The sequence below is a fragment of the Myotis brandtii genome, unplaced genomic scaffold (genome assembly GCF_000412655.1).
Source record: "Myotis brandtii unplaced genomic scaffold, ASM41265v1 scaffold1384, whole genome shotgun sequence".
NCBI lineage: Eukaryota > Metazoa > Chordata > Mammalia > Chiroptera > Vespertilionidae > Myotis > Myotis brandtii.
In genome coordinates this window covers 426,432-440,345 of record NW_005354938.1, presented here as the reverse complement: position 1 = coordinate 440,345, position 13,914 = coordinate 426,432, and the positions used below count along the sequence as shown (strand labels likewise).

The 13,914-nt window shown below is 50.9% G+C and overlaps 2 protein-coding genes across 2 annotated transcripts in view; both read right to left on the bottom strand.

Annotated features, from left to right (window-relative positions):
* The window catches only part of LOC102252366 (chromosome unknown open reading frame, human C7orf49), an 11,381-nt gene extending 8,124 nt beyond the window's left edge, over positions 1-3,257 (bottom strand). The window contains exon 1 of the mRNA XM_014535148.1: positions 3,082-3,257. The gene's annotated coding sequence lies outside the window, so the exon portion shown is untranslated. The remainder of the gene's footprint in view (positions 1-3,081) is intronic.
* Positions 3,258-3,616: 359 nt separating this feature from the next.
* The window catches only part of WDR91 (WD repeat domain 91), a 40,131-nt gene continuing 29,833 nt past the window's right edge, over positions 3,617-13,914 (bottom strand). Inside the window, exons 8-15 of the mRNA XM_014535142.1 lie at positions 13,255-13,448; positions 12,009-12,159; positions 10,386-10,480; positions 10,099-10,267; positions 8,990-9,098; positions 8,076-8,188; positions 6,410-6,607; positions 3,617-4,165 (exon numbers count right to left, since the gene is read on the bottom strand). Coding sequence (XP_014390628.1) covers positions 4,001-4,165; positions 6,410-6,607; positions 8,076-8,188; positions 8,990-9,098; positions 10,099-10,267; positions 10,386-10,480; positions 12,009-12,159; positions 13,255-13,448 — 1,194 coding nt within the window. The 3' untranslated portion in view covers positions 3,617-4,000. The remainder of the gene's footprint in view (positions 4,166-6,409; positions 6,608-8,075; positions 8,189-8,989; positions 9,099-10,098; positions 10,268-10,385; positions 10,481-12,008; positions 12,160-13,254; positions 13,449-13,914) is intronic.

Genomic DNA, 13,914 nt, shown 5'->3' with positions numbered 1-13,914 from the left:
ACATAATTAAAGCATAGTGATTAATCACAAAAACAATATGTAATTATATATGTGTTTTTCGATGGTCTTAGGCGACCCCTGTGAAATTGTCATTCGACCCCCAAAGGGGTCGCGACCCACAGGTTGAGAACTGCTGGTCTAGATACTTTTATTTTCCCCATATTTTAGGAGAGTGAGAAATTTGTCCAAGGCCACGTAACTGATAAAGGGCAGAGCAACCGGATCCAGAGCCCATAGTCTATAACCAGGACACCTCTTGGCCTCAATACACGAAGCCAGGTCACTGTTGTAGGGGGCCTGTCCCACGCATTGTAGAATGCTTAGCAGCACCACTGGCCTCTACCTATTACATGCCAGTAGTACACCGCCCTCCATTGTGACAACCGAAAATATCTAACATGGCTAGCTGTCCTCTAGAAGGCAAAGTTGCTCCCATTTGAAAACCACTGATCTCTTCTAGTCTATATATATAAAAGGCTAAGTGTCTGTCCAACCGGTAGCTATGATGCACACTAACCACCAGGGGGCAGACGCTCTCAGGAGCTCCAAGTGGGACACAGGCCCCGCCACCACCCCGGAGCCACACCCCACCAAGTCACAGCCAACACTGCCAAGACCCCATGGCACTAAATGCAGCCCACAGCCCAGCCCAGCCTGGAAATGGTCACTGTGGGCGCCGGGAAATGATGTTATGAAGCAACACCCGGCTTCCTCTCCCTATCGACTAGCCTCCTTGGAGTTTCTTCAGCCCAGGAACACAACTTGCTTTATAGCCAGGTGCAAACATTTTACAGTTTTACCAAATGTCTGTGAAATGTTTTCCCGTGCCTCATCTCATTTGATCCTCACAGAAGTCCTGGAATAGGTAGATAGGAGACTCCGTAGAATCCTATTTTCTTTTCATTAGCAAGACGCAAAGAGCGATATTAAAATATTTCTTCTAATTAATTTCCTTTCAATGTGCATGAATCCGTGCACCAGAACACTAGTAATAGAATAACACTCTCCATATACTAGAGATGCACAATAGGGGAGCTTGATCCAAAGTTTGGAAATGGGACTCTGGAGCTAGGAGCGCTCCCCTCCACCTGTGCTTTTCTCCAACGCACTTTCACCTCCTGAATATTCATTTCAATCCTGGGGAAGTAGGCTGGGAACATTTAAATCAATCAAGGCTTAAGGAGATAAATCAGGCCACAAGAACCACCTGTGGAGCATTGGTTACACCTGGGCTCCGCCTCCTGCCTCTGGAGAGCATCCCACAGGGGCAAGGACTGCTTTTCCAATTCCCAGGAAGGTGCGCCGAGAGCCACTGACCTCTCCCCTCTTCTGCGCTCACAAGCTGTGAGCCAGGACAAACCCAACTCTAATTGGTGAGACGCCTTGTTTTGTTTCGCTATTAGAACTCCTCCTTCCATATTTATCTCCTTAAAACCTCTTCCCACAGCCAGCTGAAAAATGAGGTCTGAGGAGCAGGAAACCTGTGTATCTGCACAAAAAGCTTCCTGTTTGAAAGGTGAGAAGCCCAAGTAGGGAGAAACCTGAGCTGAGGAATTGGGTGCTTTGGAGTCAATTCCTGCAGTGTTTTGAATGCTGCGCTCAGGGAGTCCATGGCCTGGCAGAAGTGGGCAGGTCCCAGAAACAGAGGGAAATGCACCTAGACGGCTCTCACCAGAGTTAGGCCCTACACCTGCGTCAGGCATGCAGCCTCGGGGGCCGAGGTGGGACTAGCTTGATGGTTTCTTCTAGCTGCCTGCGCCCAAGATAATGGAAGAGTCTTGCTGGGGTCTTGGGTAGATGCTGAGCAGGTATTGTGAAGGGAAGGGAAGTCTATCTTTGAATCCTGGAGGGGAGTGGGTGGGACAAGGAGCACCACCAGGATGAGACAATCAGGCTAATGAGCACTCAGGATGGAGTGATGTCGGGAGAAACAGGCCAGGAGGGGGCAGGGTTGCCCGCAGCACATAGTACTGTATTTACTAATTTCTACAGGTCAGAGGTTAGTGGTGTTTGGGTTCTGTTGTTAGGCAAGGTTGTGGTCTGGTTTTGGTGGAACCCTCTACCATCCCTCCTGGTGAGGCCTCAAGCTCAAAGTAAAGAGGGAGGTGGGTGTCCAGCCCACAGAAAGGAAATGAGAGAAGAGACAACTTTTAAGTGTCCCTTGTTTCTCCAAAATCCTTAAAAACGTTTCAGCGAGCTGTGGAGTCCATATTGAGAAGGGAGAATGGGTAATAAGACAGAAAAACGTTTGAAGAAAAGTTAAACAATGCACTCTCACTCAAATGAAACACGACTTTTTAAATGACCTAAAGCAGTGGTCGGCAAACTCATTAGTCAACAGAGCCAAATATCAACAGTACAACCATTCAAATTTCTTTTGAGAGCCAAATTTTTAAAACTTAAGCTATATATGTAGGTACATTGTTATTAACTTAATTAGGGTACTCCTAAGGCTTAGGAAGAGCCACACTCAAGGGGCCAAAGAGCCACATGTGGCTCGTGAGCCGCATTTTGCCGACCACTGACCTAAAGCAAGCATGTCAAACTCAGAGGCTAACACGGACCAAATAAATGAGGCATGCGGCCCTCGGGCCGAGAGTTTGACATGCTTGACCTGAAGAATCACTGTGGGAGATAAATAAGATTGCTGTTTCAATGCAGAAGATGGGAAAAATTACACATGGAAAAGTTTTGGTTTTCTTCATTTGAAGGAAGGCTTACCAGGATAGAAATCGGTAAAAAGGTGTAACTACTTATTACCAAGTCTCTGGTGTTTTCTCACAATTGAGCCACATACCTCCCTACTTTCCCCCAAACTCCCAGCAGAATGGAGCCAAGGCTTTCATACCAATTTACTCATGGTTTTCCAAAAGCAGGAAACTGGGAGTACCCCTACTCCAGACCAGCACCCCATGACTGGGTTGGAGCCCAAAGTGGCTCTACAGTGACCACTCCTAGCAGCTTGGCAACAAGGCTGCCCGTCAAGAAATCCCACCACGAGGCTGATCAGCTGACCGTGACTCCCTGCCTCAGAAATGAAAGTGGGAGAAGGAAGAGAGCCCTTCTCTCGTTCTTCCTCACCCTGTGAGAACACTGGACTCTTCAAGGTCCCACCCTTGAGCAGGGAGCAGAAGGCAGGACAAAGGCAGGGCTGTGGACACAGTGGGGATGAACTTGGCCAACTTGATCCAGTCCTTTCGCCACTCGCCAGCAGAGGGCGCCAGCAGCTGGCTCCAGTCAACCTCAAGGATGTGAAGCTAAATGAGGACTAATGACAGGTGCTGGGAAACCGCAGCCACCAGGTGGAGGGCAGCCAGGGGCAGAAGCCTCAGACTCTGCCGTTGTCCATAGAAGCTTCTATAACAGAAGCCGCCAACTCTCAGGGAGACAGGAATGCTGTGGATTCCTTGTCTGTGGCCCAAAGAAATAGGAACAGCACAAACCTTAGCTAGTGGAATGGAAGAGAGGACATCTTCCTACAGCAAAGCAACAAGCAAACATCGCACAGGCTCAGCTCCACAGCCGGGAGGCAGAGCTGGGGTGGGAGACCTGTTGCGGGGCAAAGGTGAAGGGAGGCGCCCTGCTGCACACACACACTCCAGAAACGGACACCAGGTAACCCAAGAGCATTCTTTTTTAAAAAAAGAAGAAACTGAGCAAATGTATACAAAATACTGTCAATCTCTCCTGGGCCAACAGGGCCGCCATCACAATGCTTCACCTGCAGTGTTCTGAACGCCTGAGCTTTCTCCCGCCGCCGTCTGGGTGCTTCTGGCCCCTCCCGGCAAGCCGGTCTCCGGGCACACGCGCCACTCCTCCAGGTGGCTCCTGCTCCAGTCACCAGGCTGCACAGCGTCCGTCCGAGCCCCCAAACAGCCTTTCCCTGAAGATTCCCCGCCCTGGCAGGGAGCCGGAAATGGAGCGTCCCGTCTTCCTGTCTCCTGTCTCCCCTCCCCCGGGGATGATACGGCTTCCGTGGAAGTTCCTCGGGCAGGTGCCCTCAGGCTTTATGGGCCAGGAGGGTGGTCAGCTTGATCTTGCCATCCATGGAGGCAGTGAGGCAGGTCCCGCAGTCCATCGCCGTGCTCCAGTCCACGGTCACCACGGGGGCTCGGTGGCCACCCAGGCTCAAGCAGCTCTCCAGAACCTTCTCGTCCCCGCCCAGCTGTAAGAGGACAGGAGAGAGGAGGAGGTGTGAGCGGACGCCGTGCACAAATACATCCATGTTCTCCACCAACCACCTCGAGCCTGGGGCTGCCACGCCCACCCTTCCTGTTTAATTTCTTAGACAAGAAAATACCTTCATTGTTCTGACTACAGTTATTCCTTCATCTGAAGTGAAAAACAAGTCCCACTCGAAAAGGCAGGGAATTTTCTCTGCTGCCTTTAACTTGCTGGGGGCCAGTGCCCCTGCACCGCCCGGGGCCGCTCTCTCCCAGCATCATCCCCGCTCCCAGACATTCTTTGTTTCATGTCTGCTCCCCCAGGAATCCCAGCTGCAGGAGGGTGGGTCGTGGTCAGCTCCTGCAGTACCCAGTCGAGCTGGCACCAGCAGGCCCTCATCAATGTACAAGCTCGGCTCCCCTGACCCCACAGCACCAGCCAGGACTCGTGCAGGTGTGAGGAGTTAGAGGCAGTAAGGAAAGGGAAACCAGGGCCAGCTGAATAATGACCAATGAGGCCACAGATAGCACTCACGAGCAAGACATATACAACCTTCGTGGAGAAAACGTTTGTTTTGTTTTTATTGATTTCAGAGAGGAAGGGAGAGGAAGAGAGATAAAAACGTCAATGATGAGAGAGAATCATTGATTGGCTGCCTACTGCACGTCCCCTACTGGGGATGGAGCCCATACCTGGGCATGTGCCCTTGACCAGAATCGAACCAGGGATCCTTCAATCCACAGGCCAACGCTCTATCTACTGAGCCAAACCAGCTAGGGCGAGAAAACATCTTTAAAAGTCACGAATTGCTTACAGATTGTAAAAATGGGATCTGAAGTTCATTATATTCCTTAAGTAATTAGACCCTATTGGTATTTTAAAAATTATACAGAGGAAAATCTTTTAACTCATTAATTGGTTATAAAGCAAATCTGACTGCAAAGCATATAAACTGATCAGGACAAATGACAAAGGCACATGATTAAAAATAAATACATATACATACACATAGCATACATACAACAAATAAAAATCATACAGAGAGCAGAGCATGGCCTACCTGAAACTCAATTTTAAAATAATAAAGTAAAATTAGGCTTGTAAACAGAAAGCTTTACAGTATTTCCCAATAGCAAGTACAAGAAATTATGGCGCTAATGAGGGCCAAGGCCATCCAACACATCACAATTTGGAAAAGAGGAGCCAAGCTAATCCTTCCTCTCACTTCACCAAGGCCTGCATCCCCGTCCTCCCAACTCCTCCTCCTCCTCCACAGCCTCAGATCCACACTGCCTCCTAGGATCTTCCCTGAGGACCCAGCTCCCCCGCCCCTCTCAGAACCCTAACACTGAACTGCCCCCTGCTGGGGCTCGTGGCTCTTTCTAAAGTGCGTGTGAGGGCGAGGGGAGCAGGACCAGACCTTCTGTGCCCTGTGTGCAGGTCAGGCCTCGGCCAGCGGCCCCACACAGCTACTGTCCAAATCATGCTCTGTCTGCTGACTGGTGAGCCCTGGCAACGAGGGCATGGACAGTCCCCAAGCAGAGGACATTCCACCTTGGGGCCCTTCACACCTACAGAGTGAGCACCACCATCAGGCAAAGGTTAACATGGAGGCTGTGAATGGAACGCATCTGGTTCCAGAAACATGCGCTTAGGCTACAACACAAATCCTCACCACTTGTCTATTTGAAAATACCAGTAAAACAGGGGACATTTGTAACTTCATACAATTATACAGAAAGAGGTACATGAACCGGAGAAGCTCGGACATGAAAATTAAAGAGGTAAACTGACCACAAAACAAAGTGGACAACTTCCCTCATGGTTTGACAAATCCCAGCCAGGTCTGTCTGAGCCATGGGTTGTCATGTCCTTGACCCATGGAACTTCCAATACAACAATAAGTCTATGCCCGGTTAGAGTAACTAAGACCACGTAAGCACTTACCTGTTTGGGGCGTGTTGCTCCAAACCAACACGCTTCCCAACCCTTCTCCCATTTCTTAACAGTTTTTATAAAAGGTATTATTATAGAAAAGGAAGGGAGGCAGAGAAGGGGCAGGGTCTCGTCAAAGCACAGCGGATGGGCCAGCAGAGGAGGCCGGTGTCGCCTCTGCCCACGCTCTGCTGACTCAGTCCTGCAGCAAGGGGCCTTCGGCACTGGCCACAGGGGGCAGGGGCGGGGAAGAGGCCCACACCCAGCCCTCCGGGAGGAAGCTCCCTCCCCACCACCACACCCCAGGTACCTTGTAGATGACGCCCCCGGTGGCAGAACACGTCAGCATGTAATTTCCCTCAGAGTCAAAAGCGAAGAGCCGGCCCCGGGGAACCTGAACCTGCTTGTAGCCGCTGTAACCAGACAGCACAAAGGGGCCCGTGGCGTCCGCGGGGAGCCCGAACTCCGACACCTTCAGGCCACTCTTGTGGATGTTCCACTGGATGAACTGCAACCACAAAGCACAGCAGAGTCTCTCAGCAGCGGGACGGCCTAAGAGGAGGGGGACGGCCCCAGAGCAGAGGCCCTGGGTTCACAGGCCACCAGGAGAGGTAGTGGGATGACACCCCCTCCCCCCAGTCCCATCTCTTCCCAACACAATTTAAGCATCTTTTTAGTGAAGGAATTCTAGAAAAAGGGTCAGCAACCTCACATCAAAGTCCAGACTTTCTCTCTGGCCTGAGCCTAGGACAGTGATGGCGAACCTTCTGAGCTCGGCGTGTCAGCATTTTGAAAAACCCTAACTTAACTCTGGTGCCCTGTCACATATAGAAATTTTTTGATATTTGCAACCATAGTAAAACAAAGACATATTTTTGATATTTATTTTATATATTTAAATGCCATTTAACAAAGAAAAATCAACCAAAAAAATGAACCTGTGTCATAGGTTCGCCATCACTGGCCTAGGAGGAATGTTTCAAGTAACTGTCACTATTGTTGTTCGGGACAACACAGTGTAGTTATGAATTTAGCTTCGTGTATTGCAGCGTTTATAAGTCTTTACCTGCCCCTGGGGCAGGCTACCTGCGTGTGACCACCTCTTAATTGAGAATCCCACCCAAAAAACTAGGAAGCCAGGCTTGACTTTAAAAGCCCCCTTCCCGCAGTTTTCAAATGAAGAATTCATTTTGTAATTACTATTTTCAAATGGTAATACAGGTCGATAGGATAAAATCCAAAAGGTATAGGAGGGCACACACGAAGAGCATGTATGCTTACCCCACCCCTTTCCACGGGTCCTCACCTATCTTTCCAGAGAGAATCCACAAAGGGCACCTGTTTTTACTTTTTCCCCACCTGCCTTTTACATTTCTTGATTCTGCTCACTGCTTCTGGGAAGCTGCTCCGACCCCCAGCAAACTCTACCTGTCCATGCTCACGGGGCACATCCCGCCCCAAACCCAGACCCCACTGCTCCATGTACAGTGTTCCACGGGTCCTCACCTATCTTTCCAGAGAGAATCCACAAAGGGCACCTGTTTTTACTTTTTCCCCACCTGCCTTTTACATTTCTTGATTCTGCTCACTGCTTCTGGGAAGCTGCTCCGACCCCCAGCAAACTCTACCTGTCCATGCTCACGGGGCACATCCCGCCCCAAACCCAGACCCCACTGCTCCATGTACAGTGGGATGCAGTTCATCCAGTTCATCCTCACCTGCTACAACCAGGAGGAAGGATATGGGTCCCCCTTTCATAAGAATGGCAGCTCCCACTGAATCGAAGCCTCCACAAAGATCCGGTGAGACGGTTACTATTACCATCCCTAGTCTACAGATGACAACACTGAGGCAGGGAGAGACCCAGCAAGTGAAATCTGTGGTCAGAACCTAAACCCAGCCCACCATGCTATTCTGGTGCTCTCTAGGCTCCCAGAGGCCTAAGCCAGGGAAAGGAAGTTCCTGCGCCCGCCTACCTTCCCATCCTCGCCGATGCTGTACACGGTGTTCTCGTCGTAGCTGAACTCCACGGAGCACACCTCCCCGCAGTGGGCCTTCCAGCTCATGGCGCACTCGTGCTGCTGCATGTCTGAGGCAAAGAGACGGAGACGAGGCTAAGATTCCTGCCCAGGCCCCAGGGAGGCACTGGCCCACGGCAGGAGGCACCTCCCACCTTCTGCTCAGTTGGGGGAGCTGCTCTGAGGCAGAGGGCCTCCCCCGCCCCGAGCTGAGCCCTGCGGAGGAAGGGTCGCCGGCCGCTTCAGTTTGCTAATTCTCGCCTCCGCTGCATCTAATCTTCTATTTAACCCTCAGATAGAAGCTTCTTTCATGGGGGCTAGAGTGAGGTTCAGGAATCCCTGGGAGGAGTCCGAGCTCATCTGTAAGTCTGGGCGGACACACATCCTTCCTAGGAGGCCTCTGGAACTTCGCCCCAGGGGATCTGCTGAGGACACAGTCCCTGTCCCATCCCGGCCCTCTGACTCCGGGCCTCCTGGGACAGGCTGGCATGGGGATCTTTAAGCAGCTGCCGGTGGCTCTGATGCACACTGTTCTAACGCTTAACGGGGACAGGGAACTAGCCACACCGAGAGGACAGGACAGCATTACTCTCGAGGGTCCTCCTGGGTCTCACTCAGGCCACGAGGACTCAGACAGAACACCTCACAACGGAAGGACTGCTAAGTTCCCCGCCTCCCTTCTGCGTCCATGACACGGACCATGTGCAAGGTGACTACGGAGTTTCTGAAGACAGCAGAGTCTGACCACAGCTAAGTTCTGTTACGAGCACGCTGAACTGGGGTTTTGCTTTCGGTCCAGCTGGCAAAAATCCAACTCTCTCCCCAGGACATTTAAGGAGGGACCCGGGGCTGCCGCGAGCATGACTGCTTACCAAACAGCCGGATGACACCATCCGCCGCCCCTGTGACCAGCAGGTTCCCGTTGTGATTGAAGGCTGTGCAGTTGATAGCAATGGGCCCCGGATCCAGGGAGAACTGGAGCTGGAGAAAACAAACTAAATTTTAAAATGTCAGAGAATAATAAACAAAATGCAAGGCAAGCTCTGTCTGAAAGGGGACAGGAGACCAAGATTAGGGAGAGGCACACGAGAACATAAAAAGTACCGGTGATGTTTGAGGGAGGACGGGCCCAGAAAGGCACCCCATTTCTAAGTGAGACGCATGTGCCTAGATGAGGAAACTGGAGGAGGAGGAGACAGGCAGGGCCTCATGTTCAAGAATTCATGTGTGGCCCTGACACCTGGAGACCTCCACGTGGGAATATATACTCCTTCACAGACGATGCAGTAAGACACAACTGAACACCTGGAACACAGCCACCTATAAGACAGGGGCCCTTCAAGGGTCCAGTAACATCAGGAAACTTCAACAGAAAGGCCACACCACTTCTGAGCACCTAAACTAATTCTAATAAGAAGCATCGCTGCCCTTTAAACAGGAGAGTTTACGCATCATTTACTTTCTCTAGGGCCACGTGGCGGGGGGAGTAGGGGAAGGGAGGTGGGGCACAGAGGATTTCGAGCAGTGAAAATACCCCGTATGATGGTGGATGCATGTCATTACCTATTTGTCAAACCCACAGAATGTAGCGGGCTAACACCGAACCCTGCACGCTGTGGTGGGGATGCAGATAGTGAGGGGCAGGGGGTGTACGGAAATCTGTGCCTTCCTCTCAATTTTGCCATGAACCTTAAACTGCTCAAAAATAAAGTCTTTAAATATAAAACAAACTTAAATGAAGCCACAGGGGCCCTCTAGGAGGTGTGACTTGTGAACGTGTGGCACAATTCTGAATGACTTCAGCTGGCAATCTACCCACTGGAGCATTACTCCCTTCAACACTTACACTTTGATGTTTCCTCACAAATCAAAGTTTGAGAAGACCAAAGCAAAGAGAGGGAGAGATCAGAAGGAAGGGAGCGTGGGCCCTGTGCCCTCCCGGAGTGTGGCCAGCCCGAGGCCCCTGGGGGCAGGCCCGCACCTGCTGCTTCATGGTTTTCGTGTCCCACAGCAGCAGCTTGCCAGGAACATGGTTCGTGCCCTTGCTGCCGATGTCTAGGGCCGAGAAGTCCACCTGGGAAGTGAGGCTTGGAGCTGCGGCCGAACAGACGAAAGAGGCCCCGTTGGGGCTGCACGCGAGAGACAGGATTCTGCAACACACGTGGGGCGGGGTCAGCACTCCGTGGCCACTGGAAGGATGAGATGGGGAAAAGGCCCAGCAAAGGACCAGGCCGCAGAGCACAGTGCGGCGAGCGGCCTCCAGCTCACCTGGGCATGTCGTCGTTGATGTTGATTTCACAGAGATTCTTCTTGGCTTCCGTGTCATAAAGGCGCACCGTCCCCACACCACTGCCCAGCAAGAGCTGGAATGAGAAGGGGCGGGAGGTGTGAAGAACAGGAGGAGGTCAGGCAGGTCAGGCAGGACCATGGTGGTGGTGGGGGCCCAGGCCCTCTCCTGTGAGGTCTGGGCAGGCTGCAGGGGCGGGGCCCCCTCCACTTATCCAGGTAATTTAGGTGATATCTGGCTAAAATGGACCTCATTTAAAAATTAAATAAAGAGCCTGGCCGGTGTGGCTCCGTGGTTGAGCATCGATCTATGAACCAGGAGGTCATGGTTTGATTCCCAGTCAGGGCACATGCCCGGGTTTCGGGCTCAATCCCCAGTAGGGGGTTTGCAGGAGGCAGCTGATCAATGATTCTTTCTCATCATTAATGTTTCTATCTCTCTCCCTCTCCTTTGTCTCTGAAATGAATAAAAATATATTTAAAATACATAAATTAAAATTAAATAAAGACATCAGAGCTGACCTCGAACAGAAGTAAAACCACAGAAGGAATCTGTGGATGGGAGAGATGTATCACCCCAGACATACCTGGAAAGGTTCTGGCTGATTAAATGAGACCCTCTGTTCTTTCCTCCTTTTCTTTCCATTTTAAATCCCAGCTTTCCAGCCCTTCCTTCTCCCCCCTAATCTCCCTCCACCTCCGTGGGTGCCGCCCTGGCTGATCATGGGGCCTGGGCCCCCTTTGCTTGTCTGGGGACAGCTCTGGCTCTGAGCCAGTAAAGGCCTCCAGAAAAAATAGAAGAAGCTATCCTTGCCTTCAGGAACCTGCATTTTATTTGGTGAAAAGCTTCGAAGACAATGAGTACCACCAGAAGAAAGCACCAGAAGCAGGTCTGAGGGTATCCCCAGGAATATCACCTACATCACTTGGCAAATTATCACTGGGTATGCCCTGACGCCTTCGTACCATAACCAAAATGCCTGCAGTTGTCAAAATTATTAAAAAACGAGGCTTGCCCCTCGGGTTGCCTGCTATGGTCCCCTCAAAATGGAATAAAAGAAAAGAAAAAATTACAAATCAACTTTACCTCCTTAACTACGAAGTCTATCTCAAACATTAAAGTCCAGAAGGAAAAAATAACACTGTACTATTCCTGGAGGCAATCAGACCCGTGGGAACCGCCAAGTAGGGCACCATCCCCCACCAGCTTCAGCTGCTTCCTCTGTGCCCGACACAGGGAGCAGCTGAGAATGTTTGTGAGGGCTGTTAGAATCTGGACAGCTGCAGGACTGATGGGGAAGAACAGGAAGTGAGCCAGTCTCTCCCCAGACAGCAGCAGCGAGCCAGACCACCACAGAGAGGGAGGCACCCTGGCCGTCTGACTGGGGAGGGTTCTCCAGGTTGCATTGCAGTCTCATTTCAATTCTCATTCATCCTGTCACCTCCTTGCCCACCCCAAACAGGAGTCTATAGGGTCAGTCCTGGCTGTGTGGTCCCCATGGGGGGTGGGGTCTGGCTCGGCTGCCGGTGGTGCCTGACCACCGGTGGACAGCCCTGGGGAATTCTTCACAGACTGCAGAGCAAGCAATGAGGCATCTCACTCACCAGCCGGTCCCGCTTGGTGGCCCACTCCAAAGACAGCAGTTGTGACTTGGAAATGGAGGACGCTTTGGTCTGCATGATGGGGTTGAAGGACCACACTTTGATGACCCCGTCTACGTCTAAGCTGGCAACCCTCCTCCCCGAGCAATCCACTCTGAGACAAAAGAGAGAGGGGAGCTGTTAACATCCTTGCCATAGTCCATCCTTGTCTTCAGCTAGTTCAGATGGTTGCTTTTCTGACGTTCTAACTGCTTTAATAAACAATCCTGAAATGCCTACACTCCAATGACCAGTGGACTATTTCTAGAAATATTCATTCATTCATTTGTCCAAGAATTTCTTATGAAGCACCCATTATGTGCTGAGCCCTGTGGTAAACACTGGGCACAGAACAGTGGGCAGGATGCACTGGGCCTCGACCTCGGTGCTCAGTGTATGGAGATTGAGAGCCTCCTGCACTCGGCTTTGGGGCCCATCAAAACAAGGGACCCACCTCCCCTCTGAACATTACATCTGTGAGGGTCCCTTTATGAAAGGTCATGTTCTTACCATGTGCAAGTAAAAACTTATAAATGGTAAGTACACAGTGGGGCAAAAGTGGGCTTACAGTTGGAAAATAATACAATAATCAATAAGTAATAATAGAGAAGTAAACTCTGTGTTCCCAAGTGCTCACAAATATAAACCTACTTTTGCCCTGCCCTGTATTTATCTAAAATTACCAACACAGGCTGGCAGGTGTGGCTCATGGTTGAGCGTCCACCTATGAACCAGGAGGTCATGCACGGTTCGACTCCTGGTCAGAGCACATGCCCGGGTTTTGGGCTCTATCCCCAGTGTGGGACGTGCAGGAGGCAGCTGATCAATGATTCTCTCTCCCTCTCCCTTCCTCTCTGAAATCAATACAAAATTTTTTTAAATAAATAAATAAAATTACCAACATAAAGCAAATTAAAATTGAGTGAGCTTTAGGGAGTTCAAATAAAAGGCAGCTGTTCCTAAAACTCGGAGTCCCATGGTTAGAAAGTTCAGAGAGGCTGACGAGGGCTACAGCAGCTCTGAGCAGGACACCCCACACCCAGATGGCAGCTGCCCAGCCTCCTCTGACTCTGAGGGTGACAATGCTCCTTCAGGAATCCCACTTTCCATACCTCCTGCCAGCTACACCTTCATGCACAGCTTCCCAGGGAGACCAGTCCCACCTGGCTAGAGCTTTCCCTGGCTGGGCCTCGCCTCCACCTGAACCCACCTGCAGTGCATGATGGAGGAGTGGTGCTCCCCATACTCCTCCTGCCCCAGCACAATGAACGGCTGTTCGGAGCGGACACCTCCACCCTCAGGGCCTGCTGAGGCAGCCCGCGTCAGCGTCTCCAGCGCCTCCACGTGGAGCTCTGCGCAGGGCTCTGGTTCGGGGCCGCAAGCTTCAGGTTTCTTCTCTGCACACTGCCAAGCAAAGTAGGGAAAAGGCAGCTGTGACAGGTCTGCGCTGGGCCTACCTACCACCACATTCTGGGACACGCTGCAGGACATCTGTGGCTGCAGCACACTGCAGGAGGCTCTCGGTGATCGTGGGTCTAGAACAGTGATGGCGAACCTATGACACGCGTGTCAGAGGTGACACGCAAACTCATTTTTTTGGTTGATTTTTCTTTGTTAAATGGCATTTAAATATATAAAATAAATATCAAAAATATAAGTCTTTGTCTTACTATGGTTGCAAATATCAAAAAATTTCTATATGTGACACGGCACCAGAGTTAAGTTAGGGTTTTTCAAAATGCTGACACGCCAAGCTCAAAAGGTTCGCCATCAGTGGTCTAGAATCTCACCATCTTTTAAGGACTATTATTCTGCCTACTACAGCCCCTGAGAACATAACCTACAGGCATATTTTCTTAAGATTTTTCTA